This window comes from Tauraco erythrolophus, chromosome 16 (genome assembly GCF_009769465.1).
Source record: "Tauraco erythrolophus isolate bTauEry1 chromosome 16, bTauEry1.pri, whole genome shotgun sequence".
Classification (NCBI taxonomy): Eukaryota; Metazoa; Chordata; class Aves; order Musophagiformes; family Musophagidae; genus Tauraco; species Tauraco erythrolophus.
In genome coordinates this window covers 21438762-21462030 of record NC_141480.1, presented here as the reverse complement: position 1 = coordinate 21462030, position 23269 = coordinate 21438762, and the positions used below count along the sequence as shown (strand labels likewise).

Sequence of the window (23269 nt, the reverse complement as noted above, 5' to 3'; positions counted from 1 at the left end):
TATCTGAACGGCTGTTAGCCACAGTAATGACTGCTCCAAGCAGAAACATTCATTAATACCACAGTCTCCTCATCTGGGAGGAAGCATGTAGCAGAGAAGGGGCCAATAAGCCTTTTCCCACATGTGGATAAAGTGGGGTTTATCACGAGCCACTTGTGCACCAAGAGCTTTGGTTTTGCTTGTCCAGCCAGCAAGCAAGCCTTGCTTGAAACTGCACAATACCATTTTGACAATAATTTACCACCAGGTTAAGTAGTGCCTGCAGCAGATTGTGAAGTCAACTCAGTCTGTGTATCTGGTCCTACCTTCAAAACATTCTTACCCAAGTCCTTTGAAAGTCTTTCCATTCAGGACGGAGGCCAGAAAAGGGACAGTCAGCACAAGAGTGTCTGGCAGCCAAGGGATGCAGAGGTGACAGCGATTAGAAATCTAAGGGTTTCTGAGCCACTCGGTAGGGTGCACACCCCAGGTCTGCAGACCCAGCACTGCAGGAGGAAGGAACATCCAGCCCTGACCTCCGAGACAGCCACATTTCCTGGAGTAAATCCCAGGCAGGCAGCACGTGCAGAACAAGGGATTGCATGGCTGGGGAACAGGGACCCCAGGACTTCAACTAAAACTTTCACAGCAGCTGCGAACAAGTCTCCTCTCTGCCTCAGGCCTCCTCCCTTGCCCACAAGACCTCCTGGGCAGAGCTTGGGCACAGATGAGATCTAAGTCCCTTGGCAAGAAAGGCATTTAATTGTTCTTTCTCCTCTCTGGGAATATTTGTTCATGCTTAGCAGCTCCACGCCTGTCACGTCACGTTCCCTGGCCCTCCAACTCCTTCCTCCCCGGAGGCTTTCACTGTAGGCACAGTCCCTACCGACCATACTCAGATTTCAGGAAATACCTTATCACGCTCCTGAAGCAGGCACCAGTCAGAGGCAGACGGGAAGACAACAGCCTACTTCCAAGCAAAAATCTTCCAAAGTTGCAAAACGCACAGAGCGAGTTTCCCAACCCCCATCTCCAAACACAAACAGCTCTACTGCCAGAGCCACCTGAGCAAGACTCAAGGGTCAAGGATGCAAATCGCTGGTGAGTGCAGGTAGTTTCACCTGCACATCCCCGTCACCAGACAGCTGCTGCTGACCCAGCCCAGATTTCAGCTGGCCTCAAGCAGAAGTGACTGATCTGTAACTACCCACGCTGGCACCAGACCTGCCCTCTTCCGTGGCTGCATGCTTAAGCAAGCAGGTTAGGAAAATTCCTGCCTTTCAGTTCCTGCAAGTCTGAGAAGCTCTTACGGTCACCCCAGAGAGCTGTTTCAGCTTTCAGGGAGCTGAAAAGGCAACACATTTCAGGGAAATTGCCGTGCAGGCGTGCCAAGCGATCGCTTTCCAGAGCCAAGCCGCACTGGCTGTGTTTCACACAAGGGTAGAGTTGTTCCCCGCTCACACACTGCACATGCTCCAAGCACGGCGTGTGTCTGACCATAAACCCTGCAGAAGGTATTCTTGCAGCTGAGGTCAGGGCTGGAAAAGAGGGGAGTTTCCTCACCTGAGCACACAGGGATGGGATTCAGAGAACTCCGAGATAATGGAGGTGATACTAATCAGCATTTATGGAGTATAAATGTGCCTGGGAAGGATTCAACACCTCTAAAAAGCAGGGCTACAGGCCCTCTTTATAGGAGAAGAGTCTACCTTACACAGGCAGTACTCAAGCCTCTGTAGGATGCCAGCAGGCATCAGCCAGCTCTCCAAAGCACCATAAACCCCATCACACAGGTTAGAAAGTGTACAGGACATGTCATACAAGAAAACAGTGTCCTCCCAGCTCAAAAGTACAGTAATTTAGGGCTTCAGACCCTTCAGTTTTCTTCTAGACTGCAACAGATGTGGACACATCTCCAAAACTACAGAATTTGAGAACTTCCTCTAACATTTTTTTTTTTTTTCCATCAGTGAAATCTTAATTTACTGTTAAAGCAAGGAGGCATTTTCCACCATGTCAACTGCAGGGCTAAGAACAGCACAGGCCTCAGCTTGAGTCAGTGTCTTCATTGAAAATCAGCATCAGTCCTAAATTTAAACAAGACCTGGCTTAGAGGGATTTACACAGCACAAACTCAGTCTTAGAAGGGTCTTGCAAGAGTGACAGGGCAAGGGTGGCAGTCAGGAGGGACAAGGTCCAGCTTTAAAGCAAAGGGAACATGCCACAGTGAGTAGTCACTCAGGGTAGCCAGACTCTCCTTGAGCAGTCCCCTCAGGGCTCCAGTGCCACAATTTGAGTAGGCTTGCCATGCTGGAAAAACACTTTACACCATTTGCTTCTCGCCCAGGCTAGGTGCCCAGCTGACGAGGGCAGCAGCCTCATTTAATTCCGTCCACTACAGAGCCAGCCTCAGCCACACTCAGCCGGTTTGCCTGAAGCACATTTTCAAGATACAAGACCTGGATTTGGAAATCGTTTTCTTTGCATCAGGCTTTTCTCAGATTATCCCCTCCTCGGGGGTGCAAAGCAGAGCGGATGAGGTCAGACAGCAGCCCCAGGACAGCACTGTGTGCCAGCAAACAGCCCCGCTGTTCGTGCGGTCAGCTGATGAGTCAGGTATGATACAGCAAACTTGGAGAAAGAACATCAGGTTTCAACGCGCACTACAGTATCAGAAGCAGGTAAGAGGACAACTGCCAAGGGAGATTTTTTTGGTTTTTTGGCAGGACACCAGCTGTCTGGAGTTGCAGGTCCTGAAGGCGCAGCAACAGTTAAGCTAAATGCTCTGAAAGAGTGTTTGGAAAGGGTCCATATACAGAGAGAAAGCCCGCTGGAATTGCTACAGGCTGCCCTCCAAACTAACTTCTGCTGGGGAAGGCTCAGTTTGACACGGTTTGAGAAGCGAGAGTGACCACTGAAAGGCACCAGAGAGCCTAACCAGAGCGATCAGAATCCCCTCCTTTCCACAGTGAGACCCATACAGAGGAAAAAATCTGCTCCTCTGGCAGAAGGCAGTGACTGTACCGAGGTGACCTGTTTACTCTTGCAGCTGGCCAAACATTCGGAGGCAGGCGGCATCACTGTGACTATTACTCTTATCACAGCTGGCTTTGCTACAAGTAATCAACTTCCAGAAATAAGATTTCCACCCTGTGCATACAATAGGTCAAAGGCAATCCTGAGCTTTGTTTGGCTTCAGCTGGAAGGGAGGCTGCTGACAGATCCTGCTTCCCTTTGGCACAGCATGGAATAGCCTCGTCCATTACATCGCTACATATCAATGGGAAGGGGGGAGAGAAACGAAGCTGGGCAAATTGCTAACATCAGCTAGCGCTTTGGCTCATTCCACTTCTCTTTTAAAGCACGCCATTATCAACAGCATTACTTTCACCTCTAATTTACACTGACAAGAAAGTAGCTGCTGACCAGTCAGCAGATACTGTGGCTTCCTTACACCAGTTGATACCGAATTGTTCTGTAATGAAAATACCAATGGGGAAACGAGGTATTTTCTGAAAGGAGATATTTTCTTCCTCCTAAGCAAGCCCCTCCTGCTCCAGAAGGCCCGGCTACTCACATCATGCTCCACACAGGCACCACGTTCCTACTGGTGCCCATCTCTCAACTTTGTTCCGGTACAGGCGAGTTCCTTCTAGCTACCAAAGCATTGTGTGACATTGAATGGCAGATCTACGGTACTCCAGGAACTCACGCCTGGACAGACACTAAGACAGCCCTCGGTTTTGACAGCAGGAAAGATGCGGACAGAAATCAGCACAATTCAGTTCACAGAGTTCGGAAGCTGAATCAGATACCCTTAGGGATAACGTCCCTCAGGCTCAGCATAAAAATTATCAGCTCTAAAGGCGAAGGTCAAGTTCTTTACTTCTAATGAACAACAGCCAAGTCAGTTGTTAGCCCTTGCAAGACGCAAGGGGTGTTGTTTCTTTGGAGACTTTGCTATCGGCAGCCTGTGCAAGCACAAAAGCCAGCTATCAAAAAACCAAAACCATAGCCATGAGGTCTTCTGTGCCACCTCAGCAAGTCACCTAGCCTCTCTTGCTTGCTGCTTCTCCACCTGGAGAAGAAACACCTGCTTCGAGGCCTTTCACACCCAATAGTGTCGGGGTAGCTAGGGTGGCTCTGAGGAGCTACAAGTTTGCACACCCTGAACTCCATCTACTCTGGGAGAAGGGACAAAGCACCATCAACTGCTGTTATCAGCTGCAGTCACTGTTTCTACAGTGCTGTAATACACAGGAGTCGGATGGCCAACACCACTAAGCCTTAACGTGTCAACTGCAAGCTGATTTTTGTCATGGCTAACCAACCCTACAGTCCAGAGCAGAATGTACTTGTTGTCCTTGTTCAGCTCTGTTCTGGACCGCGCGCTCCTCTAACAAGCCTTTATGTATGTCCCTCTATTCCATGTCATACTGGAAAGATGGCAACATCCTCCCGCTCTCACCTATTTCTAGCGGAGCCATTGCTCCCTTAACAGTAGTAACTTTCCAGCCTAGATGTTCCCTACCCTTGCCAAGCATGACCCCAACAAGAGGGACTGAACTTTCCAGTCTGGGCTTACAGCTCCCACCTCCTGAGGACAGGGAGGAAGAGGTGCTGCAGCACACACGCCCGGCACAGGCAGCATAACTCACATCCGTGCTGCTCAGCCCAAGGAGTCCTTCAACAGCAGCCTTTGAAACAAGGCTCAGGGGTTCATGAACTCTTCTGCAGGGTGGGTGACACAACCAGTACCAAGTTTAACCTGTTTCATGGTTACATTGCAGATGCTGCTTTCTTTTTAATACAGAAAGTGGGTCATACGAGTTTTTTTCTTCCCCAAGGGCCAATCAGACAGGCTATGTCTGTTGCTGCTCCAGACAGCCCACAAACCATCAGATTAAAAAACAATGTTCACCATAAAATGCTACTTCACCATCAGATTTTGAGAGCTCAACAGTAATGAAATAATTCCATGATCCACTCAAGACCAAAATATGATGCGTAATTACTTCCACACATTAGCACACCAGCTACGATCCACAACATAAAAGCCCACTTTGCAGTTTGTCTACACAGTAAAATACTTTAATGCATAAAATTTGAAGTGCAGTAAATGTCCTAGTTTTCAATGTGGACACGCCTTTGTTCGGAAATACTAATGCATTACTTGGACATTAGATTAAGCAAAGTCATCTAGGAGGGCAAAACATCTGCTCTGAAAGGAAAGCATCCACACAGCAGCTCTTCCCAGATAACTGCCTGGAAACACCGCAAGAACTGACAAGCCACATGAAATCACACCAGACCAGCTAGGCAGACTGTAATGACTTCACTAAATTTAGATGTCATTTTTTTTATATTTGAGGTTCAGCCTCATCAATAGATATATAGCAATAGTATAACAGAGTTTAAAAAAATTAGCTTTTATGGGGCACCCATTCTATACTAGAGACTCCTGGAGGTGATCATTAAACAAAGCTTCATTGAAAGCTCTCTCAGAAGACTTCTGTTAAAGTGTCACAGGACAAAGATCAGGCTCCAGTTTGATGGACTAGCCAAAAAGAAGCAAGGGCGAAAAAGGGTGTTTAACAGAAGGAGAATCAAGAAAAAGGAAAAAGCTTTTGCAGCTAAACAGAAAGTTAGAGCCCTGACTTCATTTTACACACGTTAATAAATGATTTGTACCTTACACCCACTTCAGCAAAAGCAATGAAAAATTGAAGGCTCCCAGGTTGGGTTCAGAGACCACACACGGCTACAGGAAGGCAGAGTTCAAAGACAGGACTTGCTGGAAGGTCTTTGGTTTGTGGATTAGGGCGATGCTTCTGCAGAACTGCAGTTGTGTTAGCTCAGGTTTAACAACAAAACCATGCCTCCTGCAGCGTAAGCCTGGGCTCTCGGTGAAAGACTCACTCGAACATGGAGCTACTTGTCCTCTCCAACTTCCTAGCCTACTCCTTTGCACTGGTCCACAGGTTTGCGAGCAGAGCAGAGAGCTGACCTGAGCGAGCAGAGCAGAGAGCTGACCTGAGCAGAGGACGTTCAGTGTCATCAGTTCCCTGATCCAGGCTGATATGAGATCCTTTAAGTCTTCAAGGCAGCAGACCTGGCTCAAAGCCAGAGTATCCAAAGCAGCAGACCCACTCTCCCTTCGGCTTCTGCTGGCATATCCCTTTTTATGGCTATAGCACCAAAGTGACACTTGCACTCACCAAGGATGTTCTACATGGCAGACTAGGAATTTTCCCCTCTCCCCAGTATCAAGAAACGCCTGTTAGCCACCTCAAAACTATGTGAGTTTCCCATGGAAAACCCTGATTACACTTTGAGTCAATGTGGTGGAAGTGGTCAGAAGCATCACCATGCTGCTGCCTCCTCCTTCCCAAAGGCACATCTTTGAGGTTTTCACTCTGTAAAAGAGGAAGCTGATTCATGACTTGCACTTATTCAGGCTCTTATTCACTCACACCAATTGCCTGCTGCTTACATTTAGGTCCTCTGGCCAGATCCACACCACAATATTCCTGACATCTTACATCAGCTATAAATCCAGGAACACTTTTATACACACTGGTCCAGTAGTCCACCATTTTAGCCAAGAATACTGGAAAAAAAAGAATTCTTGAAAACATCCTCTCCACAATTCAGCCTGTCCACCCATCTATGTCAAGCCTCCTTTGGATTCACTGCAGTGGAAAACTCTTGCTGGGAACTTCTCAAGTTCCAGTTTCCCAAAACACATGGGCTTTGAAAGACCTTTGTCACAGCGTGCTGTTGAGCCAGAGTAACATGGAGTGGCAGGGGGGCACAGCAGGCAGTTGTCTCAACATGCAGCAAATACATATGAGACCTTGGTGCTGAGCAGGCCCCAAGCGCAAGTGCACGTTGTCCCAAGAGTATGTGGAGCACAACCTTTACGCCCAAAAAGAGAGCTTCGCATAGCAGCAAAGGCCTCAGGGTACTGCCCTAGTCCTGGCAATTTCTCAAGTGATGTCAGCTTCAATACCCACTTCATCAGCTGCTCTTTACAGCAATGCTGTCCAAAGTGCTAGGGCCTTACACAGCTGTACAGCACTGACTTTCGTTTTGATTTGAGTCTCATTTCTTTCCACCCCAGGTTAGTCTGTCCATGACCATGCCAGACACACCCAGCACATACAAACCCTGAGTCTCCTTTCCTTCCTGAGAGCAGCTCCCACCTAAAGCACAGTGCCTGGACAGCACCTCTACAGAAGTGCTCCCCACACTCCCTCTCGCAGAACTGCCCTTTGGTAGCTCTGGCCACGTCCTCTGCCACCCCAAGGCAGTCAGAACAGCTACAGGTACTTAAGACTCTACTCAACAGCTCAGGTCTGTTTGTGATAGTCTCTGTAACAGAAGAGGGGTGATGATGGTTTCTGGCTTCCCAGCCTGGATGAGTATGTCTATCACTGAAGAAGTCTGAAAGAAGGCACTGGAGTTGGCACAACAGCATGAGTCTCCATGCTGATGGTGAGGGGGTGAGTACACCCCCATGATATATAAGCAGAGGTTTTACAACCAAAGCCTGTGAAACACTGATGAGAATAAACTTGATCTCCAGGCAACTTTCCTTACCAGCAAGACAGAGTTACCTAAAAACCCCAAGCTAAATCCTCCTCTTTGCAATAGGGAAAGGCAAGGACCATACACAACCTTGCCAGAATCCCAGAGTTGTTCAGGTTGGAAGAGACCTCTGGAGATCATCTGGTCCAACTCCGCTGCTCAAGCAGGGTGAGCTAAAGCAGGCTGCCCAGGACCACTGTCCAGTCAGGTTTTGAGTATCTCCACAGATGGAGATTCCACAACCTCTCTGGGCAACCTGTGCCAGCGTTTGATCACTCACAGTAGAAAAGTGTCATCCTGTGTTCAGAAGTAACCTTTAGTGACGTTTCAGTGTGTGCCCATCGTCTCCGGTCCTCTCACTGCACGCTACTGAGAAGAGTCCAGCTCCCTTTTCTTCACTCTCTCCCATCAGGTATTTATACACATGGGCAGGCCACCCTGAGCCTTCTCTGGCTGAGCAGTCTCATCTCTCTCAGCCTGTCCTCACACAGAGATGCTCTGGTCTCTCAATCATCTTCTCGGCCCTTCTCTGACAATTGGAGCCTGCACCAAGCACTGCAGCAAGCTCCACGAGTGCTATGGGTGCCAGAGTAAACCAGCATACCATATTGAGGGGACAGCACACAGCTGGACCAGCTAGCTGCCAAGGTAAGTTACAACACCCTCTTTCCCTTCCCCAGAAATCTGTGGTTTTCCACAGGAAAACAATAGCTTCAGAGAAAAACCCCAAAACCCAGGAATTATTCCAATGGCACTATTAGATCACTTGGACAGATAGTAATGGGCTTAAGAAAGCTGATGTCCATTAATTCGTTAGGAACTGCACATTTGAATATTACAAGCTTTAACTGTGCAGCCTTCAGCTGAAACCTACCAAGCAAAGGACAGGCAGAATGAGTTATGGCACATCTACAGCCAGCAAGAGGCACGTATAACAACCTCAGCACAAGGATTCCCTTGAGGGATCAGCATTAAGGACGTTCAGCAGTATCTTCCAACAGCCAGAGAACTGTCAGACACAGCAGCAAAATAACACAGGAGAACAGGCTGTAAACAGAATTGCCACTTCAAAGGAGTCTCAGCCTCCCCCAGTCCCATCTGGGCCAGACGCTGGTAACCGTGTCACCTCAAGGTCAACCTGTACTCACGCATTTGCAAGCCAGAAAGGGTCACGCATCACGGCTGCTCCGCATACCTGTGTTTTTAGGCCCATCGGCATACACTGGTCCTGGAGGCGGAGGTGGATTTTGCCATCCATACGGGGGATAGCCTTGATAACCTGGCTGGCCCGGCTGGTAGGGCCCGGTAGGTCCAGGAGGATAGCCTGGGTACGGGCCAGGAGGACCACCCGGTTGTTGTGCATAGGGTGGGTAAGGGGCAGTCGGGCCCGGACCGGAGTAAGGTGGAGGATTTTCGTAGTTCATGTGGGATGCAGAATCTGTCCTGCAGAAGAAGGAAAACAAACAGAAGAACAGGTTTGCTTTTGTCTGCTTCACCCATGACCATGTAATTCCCGTTTCAGACTGCTCTCCAGAGGGGTCTACACTAGATGTGAGAAACAGACCTCAAAATACCTGGTCAAGCAGTAGGTTTATCTTTAAGCCTATTTTTAACGCACAGGAGCAGAGACTGAGTTGAAGTTATTTCTTTTAAGTGACACGAGCTTAGCTCAGCAGCAGAGTGACCTGCTGCTTTTCAGACATGCATCAGCTGTTCACCCTAAGACATTTAACAGTCTCGCAACCACAAAGCAAAATCCTCTGCTTCCACTCACAATTAAATTGCTTTGAAGAGAGATTTAGGAGTGATTACTTCATGTTTCTGTCAATAGTAAAAAAAGAAAAACGTGCAGAAACGCAGCCTGTTTCAGACACATTTGATAGCCTCGACAGGAGAGAGTGAACCCGAGTGTCCATTACACTTCTGCTAATTGTGAGAAGCATCCAGACCAGCCCTCTGGAGCAAGACTGCATATGAATAATTTCCCGATGACACTGTAACCCAGCACATGGCTTATTCCTCCAGTAACATGCCACTGAATCACCAGGCAGCCACAAGCAATCAGGCCCTGGGCACAGTCTCATTTAAAAAGCAGCATTAAAGGCACCTCAGAGTCGATGTCCATAAAACCTATCTAACACATCACTCGTGGTACAGCCAGCAGAAGGCCCGACTGTCACAGTAACACAACTCTAACTGACCGCCAAGCAGCGTGACTAAGCAAACCATTTCTTGCGTTAGGTCTCTGATGCTTCCTCCTGTTTGAGAAACAGGAGTGTCCTTAACGCCATGTGTTCAGGAGCCATCCTGACCAACGTAGTTGTACTCAATGTCCTTCTACCATGACAGGGCACAGAAGGTCACCATTTCCCCTTTGCTGCACAACTGCTCCCACATGCCACTGGCTTCAGGGAGAAACACCAGGAGCATGTTTGCCTCTGCTGAGGCTCGCTGCTGCCGGCACGGAGCAAGAGAGGCTGACAAGCAGGATCCTCTTCGGATGACACTGGAAGGGGCATGCAGCTGGGCTAGACTGACCTGGATGCTCAGTACTGTGCACCCACTCTTAGGGACATGCTTGAGTCCTTGAGTCCAGAGGAGACCATTACATCTAGACTGAGCACTGGCATGATGCAGATCGAAGGATTTCACCTTTGTAACTCTATAGCAAGCCCGGAGCAGCCATCTGCCAGGCAGAAGCCAAGGGAGTCAAGCCTCTGGGGCTATGTTTAGCTGCTGCAGTCCCTGGCAGTGTTGAGATGAGCTTTGATTGTGTATGGCTTGCTATTTCATCACCTCGGAGCGCACCGACTGTCCCTCCCCCAGGAAGGATCCCTAGGCTCTCTGCTTATTTACACGTTACTCCTGCCCAAATGCCACTAGCACAGGCACCACGGGGCTCTCCCACGCGTGCAGCCCCGTCCCACTCTGGCAGTAACAGCCAATCTGATCACACGCGATGCCCAGGAAAGCATTGCCGACTTGAAACGACCCCAGAGGTGCACTCCAAGGGAACAGGGCTACGACACCAAGAAGCCCTTCAGTCTTGGCAGGCTGGGTCTTCCCTGGCCTCACCACACTGCAGTTGTCCTTCACCCAAATTCATTCTAACACTACTCTTGCTGTGCAAGCCAGGCACGGTCCCAGTTAACTGCTCAGGCAGCGCTGTTACCTTTCAAATGAGATTTCTTAATGTCTTCACATGAGTTTTCACTGCTTAACTAATGCCAGGGATTAGAGGAATTGTACTTACTTTCTTTCCTACTGCCAGGCCTGCCAGACAGCCTAACTACTGATTTTAAAACAGACAAGCACAACGTACGTCTAACTGGAGGCTCTTTAACTACCGTACTGCACTGCAATGTCTCTACCAAGTCTGCAGCAAGGAAATTCTCCCAAAGAGCCAGTGCAAGGCAGGCAGCAAGCCCTACAACTCACTTTGGTGCAACAAACTAGAGAACTGGGACATAATGGGTCACTAATGTTCATCTAACCCAGAAAATCATCCCAAAATAGCAGCCAAAAGCAAGTTCCCAGGGAAGAACAAGGCCAGAGCGAGTGTGTGTGTATACCTACATACCATTGCACATGGAAGGGTAACCACTTTGTGCCCAAGCCAGACAGGGCCCAGGCAACCAGCAGACTCTGATGAACTGCCCCTGAGTCTGCTCAGCCTCCCTGAGACAGCATACAGCAGCAGTGTCCACTTCCAGCATGAGGGGATCCAAAGCTCTGCTCCATGCCTTATGGAAACTCTCCTGCCCCTCCGGGGTGACTGCAGGAGATAGGGACCAGCAGTCAGCCTCCTGAATTTAGGGATTCACCAAACCAGGGAGAAGGCATGTGGGACCCCCTGTGCCAGGCTGAAAAGCCCCAGTCCACTGTCTCGCCCTTGGGCAGGAGTCAGCCCCTCCACCCACCTCTCCCTTCTCTGAGGCCCTCGGGTCTGTTCTAGGCTGTAAGCTGGCATCCTAGGCATACGTATTTGTGTATATAAATACACACACCCCAGGCATTCAAAGGCAGCAGACCACAGATCATGTGTTTTATTCCTAAATCTCTTCTTAAGAACCCCGAGGGCTCAGCTTGCTTTGGTGATCACTGCCAAGCTCCAGCAAAGAGTCACATTCACTACTTTGGTTTTCTAAAGCCCTCCTACTTAAGACAACAGCCAGTTCAGTCCATCCTTCCCAGTGAAGTTCAGTAAAGTCCAGTCTTCTCTTCTGTCCCTTCGTGTGCATCAATTCATTGATCTACATTCAATATCATTGACATCTTAGTGCTGTAGCAAGGCTTAAAAGATGCTGCAATTCTTCAGTTGTCTGTGAACTCAAATTCAGGCAGTAGATAAACAGCCATCACACTGCTCCCTTGCCATGGGGACTGGCATGCCCCAAGGGCCATCCTCCACCATCAGGGCTGGCCATTCACTCCCTTCCCTGTTCCCTTCAGTACCCAAGCAGGGAGCCAGCCCACCATCCCATGGCTGTCTGGTTCCTGTAAAAGCACCCAGTGTGGGACGATACCAAAAGCCCTTCGGAGAGCTGGTACAACTGACAAAGGAACCACATGGGTAGAAAAGCACCTCTGCAGAAGGGTCTGAGATGGCTATCAGCTGTACAAGGCTGTACCTGGTAAAGCTTAGAAACCACTGAAAGAGCATGGTAAGACGAGAGCATGGCTAAAACCCACAGCTGTGGGGGATAGGTAAAGAGAACTGCACATCAGCAGCTCTGCAGAAAAGTCTGAGAAACTGGACAGGAGTTAAAAATCCAAGTCTGACAATGGCTTGAGCAAACGGAAATGGTGGCACAAGGAATGCAAAAGAAACACCGGCACTCTTGTTCTGTTTAACAGCTCCATGTCAGCCATGTCAAAACAGTTTTCAAGAGGCAGCAAGTTTGGAGGGAAGCTAGTAACTGAGCTTCTGCCTGTTAAGGTGGGAGAGGGACTGAGGAGAAAACTGGAGAGTCTACTAAAAGCCAGACAGATGCCTGGGCATAGACCTCAGAAGAACAACAGAGCAGCAGAAAAGATGAAGAAAGAGATTAAGAAGGGCATGTTCCACCAGGGCAAAAGTTTCTTTTCCCCTCAAACTTGAGGGTAAAGCAACACAACTGAGATTAGGCAAGAAGTGGAAGAGAGCACCCAGCAAGAACGGTTTCAGGTAGATCTCCAATACAGTTGCTGCTGTGATGAATGAGAACAGAAAACTCCTGAAGAATTATCAAGACATTCAGCAAACCCTGGAGGTGGTGGTGGAAACCAGGTCCAGGTCCTCCAGAGGACCTAAATACTACTTCTGTTCACTCCCTCCCAGCTCCGCCTCAGCTGTGAAGGTCAGCCTTCCTGCAAGGGTTTTTCTCCCCAGCTACATTCTCAGGAAGAATTTCTCCTTGTTCTCTACCTCCACTATCAGTTACTGCCACACATACACCCTTCCCTACTCGCCCTTTTTGAACTGTGTGACAATATTTAGATCTTCCTCATTCTCAAGAGCTCATACGTGAGTTTACAAGCTTACTAGCCCTATTTACTCACCTGGCTATGTGTTTGCAAAGCAGAGCCTTGAATCATTAAGCTGCTACTTTTCAGAGACATAGCTGAGCTCCTAGTCAAATGCTTTATCAAGCTTTGTTGTGGGTTCTCACCCCAACTAGTAATTCCATGTCAGCTGCAACCGAGACCAACTTCTATGACCTTGCATCAGGGCTAGTATCTGTGGTTACCAATGAGTACCTCCGGGAGACAACAGCTCGAAAGAAGGAAGCCAACGCATCAGTGAAGCGTTTTTTCACGGCGCTGCAGGAGGTCCTGATGGCAGTAGAGCACTGGGCAGCCTGACCCCATGCGAAGCTTCATTTAGGCTGAATCCAGCAAACAAAGGCTGCCACTAAGCATTTCCCTATCTGTTGCTGGTTAACGACGCAGAAATCAATAGTCCACCTGAAGAGAGTGACAAAACATGTTCCTATTCCTTCCCTTCACCCCCTGCCTTCGCACTTTTGCTAAGAGGTAAGTTCATTAACATATCATTAAGTTTCCTTAAGCTATCTTCGAACTCCTTTGTTCCACACTGCTGAGCAAACACCATTTCCCCTACCCTAGCAGAAGGGTTTTATCTTTAAACAAGCAGCTTACCTTACCGAAAAGGCTGCACCATCTCCCATTCGGTCTGCAAAAACCAAACCACTGAAGTAGGAGAACACACACAATGTATCATATAGGGAATACATATGGTACTGTATGTGCATTCACACGTATAGACACACATGGAGATAATCAACACGTAGGAACTACCTACATAGTGAGAATGTAAGTCTCTACATCCCTCTACCTGTCTGTGACTAAGACTTAGCAAAAGGTGCAAGTACAGAACTATGATGCTTTGTATACACTACATACTTTTTTTTTTTAACCTGTCCATTTTGATAAACAATACACCTTAGAGAAACAAATTTCATCATTAAACTTCGAAAATACCTACTTCTGATTGCTTTAAGCTTACTGTCGCACACAAGGCCAGCATACCAGCACAGCCACTACAGAACTAGTCGGTCACTGCTCCTGACTCTCCTCTTCCAGCACGCTTATGAATTTATCATCTTTTTTTTCTCCAGACATCTCTCCAGAGCTGAGGACTCTGCATCTACAAAGCCTGTCCTTGGTTGTTCTTGCCACCCATTGCTGTGCCTTTAGTTTTACCGTTTCCCTGAGACGGAGCAAGCAGGCTGCATGAAGCTGTGCTGCAGCTGTCTTCTGCTTTCTGTCCGTTCCTAACCCCCTTCCAGGACACCTCTTGCCATACATCAAGCCAAACACAAAGCTCAAGCTGCACTGTACTGACTGCAAGATCCTTCCAAGTGGGAATAGCTCATGTAGAGCCCATCACTGCACTCATCCAGCTAGAACCATCATCCTTCTCACAGAGATTGCTCTAAGTACAGTCTCTTCCACATAGTGAATCATGAATCAAATGATATCTACTTTCAACCCATCCAGTTTAGAAACCACTGCAAAGGATTTCCCCACCCACCCCACCCCCAACTAGGAAAGAAATTGGTAGCCTCATTTAGATACTTGACCGCCACCTCACTCTGCAAGAGTAGCCCTGCAGCACACCGTGAGGGCCCCAGCAGGCAGAGCTTTTGGTCAGAAGACAATGTGTTGCAGGAAAATAACCAAGAACGAAGAGCACAAGGGAAAGCGTGATGGAAGGAAAGCTCTTCTGTTAGCACAACGGGTCCCTAAACAAAGAGCCTTCACACTCTGCCAAAAAGATTGTTTCACCCTTTCCCTCCTCCAAAAGGCCACTTAAAAGGCTAGTGCTCCCAAGCATCTCTTCTGAGGTCAGCATAATTCTGACCTTCAAAGTGACTGGAGACCAGTATGAATCTGCTTCTACCTGTTGGCACTGCAGACACCTTGCTATCTTGGAAAAACTGGAAAGAGCATGTACAGAAGAACCATCTGCATTTTTCCACAGTAGGTGTTCACAGCTGCTGTCCCCCTGCAAAGAAATACCAATCCCTACAGATGGCTGCCTGCAAGTCAGATCCTTCAAATGCAGTCTCCTATGTGAGTGAATCCATTAAATAAAAAGCTGTGTACGTGGGGGGAGATGACATCTAATCTGGGTATTGAAACAGGGTTAAATGCCTTCTGTTGCACAGGGAACAGTGCAAGAAATAGCCCTCTGAAAACAAATAGGGCATTAGTAAATCTAAAAAACCAAGGCAGATCAGCCTGGTTCCAGATCAGTGATCTGGAACACAACCTCCCCCCCAAAAAAATAAAAAAAACACAGCAGGTTTTAGGAATTTAAAGGCAAGAAGTGGTTTGTTTTTAGGACAGTAGAACAAGCACCGCATCTCTCATGCTGCTCTAGTCAGGAGGAACCACGTTTTGGGCAAGTCAGTTATTGATTCAGCTGGCCTTTGCACAGAGGAAGATGGAGGGCATGGTGAGCGGCACAGATCCTGAGAAGGGCAATCAGGGCACCCTGATGTCACCCACCCCCTCCAATGCCTGCAGCGCTAGGAAGTAGTTTTCCAATACAGAGCTCTAATGGAAAGTACATCTAACATCAACAATCCAGCTCCTGGCAACTAGCCTAGAATTTAAATTACATTTCATATGAACAGTATCCAAATGAAAAAAGCACAAGCGGCATTTAAGTGGCACTGGTTCTGTGTTTCCCTCTTACCAGCAAGCTCCATTTAGTGACTGCATGAAAGGTACATTAAGGATAAACTGTAATTCCATTCTTGCTCAGTTCACTTCCAGGACGAGCCTCCTCCCAAGTTTGCCCACCCACTTCACCAGGCAGCACCACCAGCCCAGAGGAACAGGTGATGGGGACTTGCACAAGAACTGTATCCACCTTTTCTGCCAAAAAGCTGTTCAAAACTGGTTTAATTCCCGAAATGCAGGTCTAGGCAGAAGAGAACAGCCCAGGTTTCTGCTACCAAAGGAAAAGCTAGAAAGTGCTGCTTTGTTCAAGCCTATTTCCTTAAGAGGCCTCCAAGGCTATGGGATACTTCACCACCATTAGGAAGAGGTGTATTTCCTCACCTCGAGTGGCTGCCAGGCATTTCCTGCACAAAAAACTCCACTGCTGTTCCAAGTGGCTGCAGCCACCGATCAGGCAGCTCTGTGGAGTGGACAGCAGTGGTCTGGATGAACAGACATCTAACATCTAACCTTCCGAATTCCTGAGTGTCATGGTTTAGCCCAGCCAGCAGCTCACTTACCACGCCGTCCCTCGCTCACTCCTCCCCTCAGTGAGGTGGAGAGGAGAAAAACTAACAAAGGCCCGAGGATGAGACAAGAACAGGGAGGGATCACCCACTGACCATGACCCCCGGGCAAAATGGGCTCAGTTTGGGGACCAATGAATTTAATTTGTTTATGGCTCATTCAGAGAGGATAACAAGAAATGAATCCAGATCTTAAAAACACCTTCTCCCCATCCCCTCTTCTTCCAGCTCTGCTTCCTCCCCAGCGGTGCAGGGGGACGGAGAATGGGGGTTGCAGGTCAGTTCATCACACGTTATTTCTGCCACTCCTTTCCCAAAGGAAGAGGACTTCATACACTCTTTTCCCCTACTCCAATGGATCCTCTCCTCACAGGACAGTCCACAGACTTCTCCAACACGAGTCTTCCCTGCAGGATGCAATCCTGACCCATCAGATTGCTCCAGCACGGGCTTCTTCCCCGCAGAGTCATGGCTTCTTAGGAAGCTGCCACCCACTCTGGCATGGGGTTCTCCACAGGGTTTGGATGCCTCTCCACCTTGTCGTCAGCTTCCAGCAGCTCATGGAGATCATGCTCTATGATCTCCTTCAGGCGCAGGCATCTCTGCTCCAGTGTGGGGTTCTCCACAGGCTGCGGGTGGATCTCTGCCCCACCATTAATCTCACGGGCAGCAGGGGGGCCGCTGCTGTCTCACCACAGGCTGCAGAGGAATCTCAGCTCCAGCACATCTCTTCCCACTCAGTCTTTACTGTCCTTGGTGTTCACGCAGCCATTTCTCTCAGGTCAGTCCTCTCGATGAACCTCAGCAGTCCCGACAAGTCAAACTCCTTCCAGGGGGTACCCTGGGAGCGGGGCACTTCAGAGCTCTCCAAGCTGCACTGCTGTGGCCACCTCCAGTCCGGTAGCGGTGGCCCAGCTTGGGCGGCCACCCACCTAGGAGGCCGGGGGTCAGCCCCCGCCTCCCCACTCTCCCCAGTGTAAGTCCAGCCTCAGTTCGGGCTCCTTTGTCCCAGTCTTAACTAGGGCATTCGCAGAGGTGCTGGTTGGCTCGGCCCCGGCCTGAGGGGATGGGGAGGGTGTGACCTGGCCAGAGGCCGGGTCCGACCCATTTTGGAACTGGGAAAGCTTTTCACAGCTACTTACAGGGGCCATTTCCACAACCCCTCCTGTGCTACCAAATCCCATCACGTAAAGCCAGCACATTAACCTTTTAACAGCTACTTACAGGGGCCATTTCTGCAGCCCCTCCCATAAACTCAGCACACTGAGCCAGGTATTCCCTCCTCCCAGTACCCTCCGGAGGCCTGAAGTCTAGCCATCTATGCGAATGAAGAGCATATCGATGTGCGAGGCTGACACTTGTGTCCCCACAAATTGCCTCTCCAGTCCCATCATCTGTCCTGCCTTCTTGGCAAAACCTTGATTGATACACGTGTTTCCAGGTGATTCTGGTTTCATAAACCAGAGTTCTGACCAGCTGTAAAGGGCCTGTAGTCATGTTGACAGTATTTGCCTCAGACACAATGTCCTTCATAGAGCTTCGCAGTCACACGATCTGTCCTTGTTGCTCTATCTCCAGAGGACTCTAACAATGCAGCCTCACGCCCACGAGGGTTTGAATGCCAGGATTTTCCTTCTGCAGACAAGGTTCAGTGTCTTGTCAATCATCACAAACACACAAAACCTCTTCAGAAATACTACTCATAACTCACTGCCTAGTTTTCCTGCTTGCAGTATCCTGTCATGGCATAGGTCCACCTACATGTTCTGCATGGCAGAAGTACGAAGCTGAAATAGCTGCCTGTGTAGTTCCTACAACAAAAGCGTCAGTAAAAAAATCAAATCCAATGCTCTGCTACTGTCATTACATGAACTGCATCCTTATGGGGAAAAATTTTCAAGTTTTTTAGACATCTGATGAAAAGTTTCAAGAACACATGCGTTAACACCAGAGTCTAACAATGACAATGCCAGGAATTCCCACAGCACAGCCCCTCCAGTGCTGTAAGCCAAGGCACTTATTGCCAACACACCAGCTGAGACTCTGCCCAGCGACAGAATAGCCTGCAGTCAAAAGCACGAAAAAGCAAAGCCGTGTGCACAGAAATCACTGCAGATACAGGCACTAACACTACCCTGGGTTCAGGTTTTGAATGCTTTTGCATGCACTGCTCTTGTTCAAGTCTTTGTATAACGTGCTACATTAGTTACTTACGGAAACACATAAATCTATTTTGCTCTTAAAGGAACGTATTAAGACAGTTTTAAGGTGCAATAAATCCTAAAAACAAAAATCAAGGAACACATCCAATTGTCAAGTTAAACCAGACCCTGCAAATAATAGTTAAAGAAAGAAGCTTTGTTGGTCCAACTGAGAAGAGAATGTGAAACAAACAACATGACTGGCAAGAAAATTAATGAGCACAGTTAATACATTCGTATGTGTTACTCAGATGGTGTTCTGGCAGCGTCCCAGCAATGAAACAGCAGTAGTCTTTCACGACAACCTCCCCAGCTCTGATCCACTGATGGATTTGATGGAACACACTGCCCGGACTGCATGATGATTTTCTATCATCTCAAGTAGGACACACGCTGAAGGGCAGCATACAGCTCCTAAGACACAGTAAAGTCAGTGTATGCAGACAGAAATACATGCATTTTCTACAGCTAAATCTCATCATTCAGAAAGATAATTCCGTGACAGGCTGGAAAATGGAATGAGACAGATCCCCCCTCCCCCCCCGCCATGTTTTCTCACTTTTTCTGCTTTTCCACACCCTACGTGTACTTGTAATACGATGCTTTACTTTGCCCACAGGGCATACGCAATAATCTTTTAATGGCTGCGTGTCACGGGGCACCTCTGACACCAGTTGTCAGGAAACCAAGAAAGCCTTTGCCTCACTCTGTCCCAACTGAAGCTAAACTGACAAGAAGCTATTACAGCTCAGGGTGCTGCCCTCAACAGCTCCCAAGACCAAATAATGCCTTAGCAATACATTATACCGCTAGTCTGGAAAGAATCTTCCTGATATGCAAGTGAAAAACAGCAGCTTTTGTTTAGCAGTGGTGGTGGCTGCCAGAAGAAATACAATAGATCAGACAATAGAAGCCCCCTGCAATCCTGATGGGCCGTGGGCAGGCACAGAAGCACAGCACAGCTCCCTCTCCAAGGAAGCAGTGCTGTAGCAGCAGGAACACAGGAATGTGCTTTCATATAACCAGGTCCTGGCTGGAAAACACTCCCCGGGATATGACTGCGGAGGGCAGGGCAGCACAGCACACGCCTGCCCCGCAGAACGGGTGCAAGGCCAAGCACTTCATCCCAAAGTCCAGAGAAGGCAACCTCTCCCATCCCAGGGCGAGTGGCCTTGGAGGCTCCAGGCTGCTTTGTGCGAAGCCAAGCTGCAGCCAGCAGGATGCCAGACCTGGCACTACCGACTGCCTGCTTGAATGACTCAGGCTTCTTGCTATCTTCCCTTTTCCCAGAAATGAGAGTGCTATTTTCTACTTACTGAGCCACACGGTTTCAATTCAGAAACGGGAAGTTGAGAAAGACAGAACATAAAACCGGGAGAGCAGACAACACCAGTATCAAAGGCAAATATTCAAATCCTGCCCATTCAAGTCCTCAGCTCCCACTAGAAGTTCTCACAGCCCCCCTGCGAAGCCTAAAGCCACACCACAGGGAGAACACCTAACAGGAGAAACGCAGACCTGTGTGTTGCAAATCCAGAGTTACACAAGCTTGCTCTGTCCTCCTAGAAAAAAAATTAAGTAACATATGAATCCCATCATGTGCATAGAACTACCCCTGAAAATAGGTAACTCCTCTGTTTACCATAAACATAGCCCTCCAGGTAATTCTCCATCGTCCCAGTGCAATGCTATGAGCAGGAACATCTTTGCTTATGCTCACAGGACACCTCTGGTTTTTTGAACAGCAAACCACTGCTGATTTTAAATGTAATATGGACCTGGGGGGACACCTGGCAGCAAAACATCAAAGCCCTCTCCTCTAACTGACACTGGAGTACCACCTTGCAGGGTCTGCTCAGCCCACGTCAGAGCCCCCCCTGACACATCAGTGCCACTTGTTTACACAAAACTCTCTCCTCCTCTTCAGCCTCTGCAGTGAGGACACCCACCAGCCTCTGTAGATTATCAGTTACTGCTCTCCAATCGTTACAGGAATGACAAATCAGTATTTTAACAAAGATGGCCTTTATAGCACATGAATAAGAGGCAGCATGTAACAGGCTTAGCGCTGCAGAAGTTTCAGCACTTGGTAAAACACTATTCTGTGCAGTGCAGAAGATTACTGTCCAACATAAATGCTAACTCTTGACCATCCCCCAAAAGCACTGAAATACAATCACTAAAATTTATCAAGTCTCAGTGTTTTCAGCCTCCTCCTCAGGCTCTCTGATATAGTAATAGTATTCTTACCACTGAAAGTTTCTAAAGTCAGTCTTTTTATTAAAGCAACTGATGCAGTTGAAAGAAAAACACACATTTTCCGACACAGGAGCACTTCCCACACCTTGTTATCTTGTCACTGTATTTACCCTAGCACGAAAGAGGAGGCAGCTGCTCAGCACAGTCACATTAACTTACCCACACTTACTAGCTTACCAAGACTTGCCCCGTTTAGACAATCAGGTTGTTCGCACAGTGCAAAAAGCACTTTTTTTCCTTTCAGACAGAGCTAAACATGAATCTGGGATGACCAGGACAGATCTTGGCACTCCCCTGGAGAGCAAGTCTCCCCACTGCTATCAGAAGGGGCTGCCGGATCCGTGTGGCAGAGGAAAGGAGGCAAGTGCTCTCCTTTCCTCTGCCACACGGATCCGGCAGCCCCTTCCGATAGCAGTGGGCTTATTCTCCTATTTCACCACAACATCTAGTTATCCAAATGAGGTTTCCAACAGCTGTAGGAACAGGAAATATAAATCCAGGACAACCGTAATGGCTTTTAAACACATGATACAGCGTTATTATTTTTACTTGGTGAGTGCTAGCACACCTCTGGCTCCACACTAAATAAACCCATTAGCATTAAACATGCCCATCTGCGTTGAGCACAGACGCCTGCCTTCCTCTTCTCCCCCACGTTGCATAAACAACCGCAGCCCGGCAGCGCTGCTCTCCCTGGTCCACAGGGCAGGACTATAAAACCCCACAGCACTCCACAGCCAACTCGCTCCCTGCAATAAACCTTGAGAAAGTTTAAAGCAACTTTTTTCGGAACAAACGCATCGTTAGAGCAGGCAGACAGGGTGAGGCACCCCCAGGCCAGCAGCACCGCGGCCTGGGGGCTGCACTGGCAATGCCCCGTCCTGCTCCAGCACAGCACTCACCTGAGCGGGCCCCTGGGGGATCCGTGCTGCCCAGCAGCCGCCCAGAGCCGGCCTCAAACCCGCCAGACGGGGCCCGCTCCTCACCCGAGGTGTTTCACCGTCATCCTCCTCAGAGCAGGAACCCTGACCAGCACGCTCCTCGCAACAGGGAGCCCATGTCCCAGTCCGGCCCCACAGCCCACCCCTCCGCCCCACAGTGGGGGCCGCCCGCGCCACACCGGCCCCTCACGCACACCCGGGGGGCCACCGGCCCCTCACGCACACCCGGGGGGCCGCCCGCCCCACACCGGCCCCTCACGCACACCCGGGGGGCCGCCCGCCCCACACCGGCCCCTCACGCACACCCGCGGGGCCGCCCGCCCCACACCGGCCCCTCACGCACACCCGGGGGGCCGCCCGCCCCACACCGGCCCCTCACGCACACCCGCGCGGCCGCCGCCCCTCACGACCCCGCCAGCACTCTCCTCCCCGGTACCTCAGGCGCTGCCCGTCTCGCGCCGCCACCTGCTGCGCACTCCACGGCGGGCGCTGACGTCAGGCGGCGAAGGCAAAAGCCCCGCCCCTCCCTGCGCGGGAAGGGGGAGGGCACGTGACGAGCCGCGCGCCCCGCCTCAGTGGGCGTGTCCCGGCGGTGGGCGTGGCCGCGCGGGGCCGTGGCGGCGGCGGCGGCGGCGGGCGGGGTGGGCTCGCAGCGGGCTCGCAGCGCCGCTGTGCCGCCCGGCCGGCCCGTGACGCGGGGCGGCCGCGGAGCAGCGTGCGTCCGAGCGGCGCGACGGGCACAGCGTCCCGTCCGGGTGGCGGGGCGCCTGCCGCCTGCCCGCCCGGCAGCCGCGGGGCGAGGAGTCCGCGCCGGGCCGTGGGAGGTGGCGGCTGACTGAGAATTGCGCTCAGCGAGGTCGTGAAAGGGGCGTTAGAACAAAAAGCGGCGTGCGGCAAAGGGAGAGCAGAAGGGCGGAGGAAGCAAAGCCGCTGCGTAGAGCGGGGTCGGGGCGGAAATGGCGGGGCTCAGCCCCGAGGGCGAACGGGGGCTGTGCCGCAGTGCCCGCGGAGGCGGGCGGCCGGTGGCAGCGGAGGGCGGGCGGGGGCCGGTGCTGGCAGCAGCGGGGCTCGGAGAGCCTCGTCCCGTCAGGGACCCCCTGGGCGCGGTGCGGCCCGGGCTGGGACCTGCAGCCCCCCCAGGCACCCCCGGCGCCATTCCTGTTCTCGGTCCCGTTTCCACACGGGCCGGTGACTCGGGCCGGCACACGGTGCCTTGGCGCCGTCTGAGAACAGGAGCCGTGCGTGAGAGAAAGCCCAAGCACGGAGACTGGGAAAACGATGACTCAGGTGTGCCCCGATAAAACAGGTCAGGGGCACGGGTCAAAGTACGAAATTACCATCCCCGCCTCCAGCGCATGACCGTGACTCAACGGCGGTGGCCGGTGGCGTGGGGACGGCTGTGTCCGCCCGCAGAGTGACGCTGCGCCTGGCGGGCGTGAGCTGGGGTTGGGATGGTGGTGGTCCATGGGAAGCAGAGGGACGTGATCCTGCTCCTGTGCTGCCGTGCACGCTGAAATCCTTTTCCCCTTCGTTGATTAGT

At 50.3% G+C, this 23269-nt stretch overlaps 1 protein-coding gene across 1 annotated transcript in view; it reads right to left on the bottom strand.

Moving 5' to 3' along the window:
• Positions 1–22209, bottom strand: part of CYSTM1 (cysteine rich transmembrane module containing 1) — a 29611-nt gene extending 7402 nt beyond the window's left edge. Inside the window, exons 1-2 of the mRNA XM_086621691.1 lie at positions 22166–22209; positions 8765–9012 (exon numbers count right to left, since the gene is read on the bottom strand). Of these exons, the coding sequence (XP_086477817.1) occupies positions 8765–8993 (229 nt within the window). The 5' untranslated portion in view covers positions 8994–9012; positions 22166–22209. The remainder of the gene's footprint in view (positions 1–8764; positions 9013–22165) is intronic.
• Positions 22210–23269: the final 1060 nt, after the last annotated feature.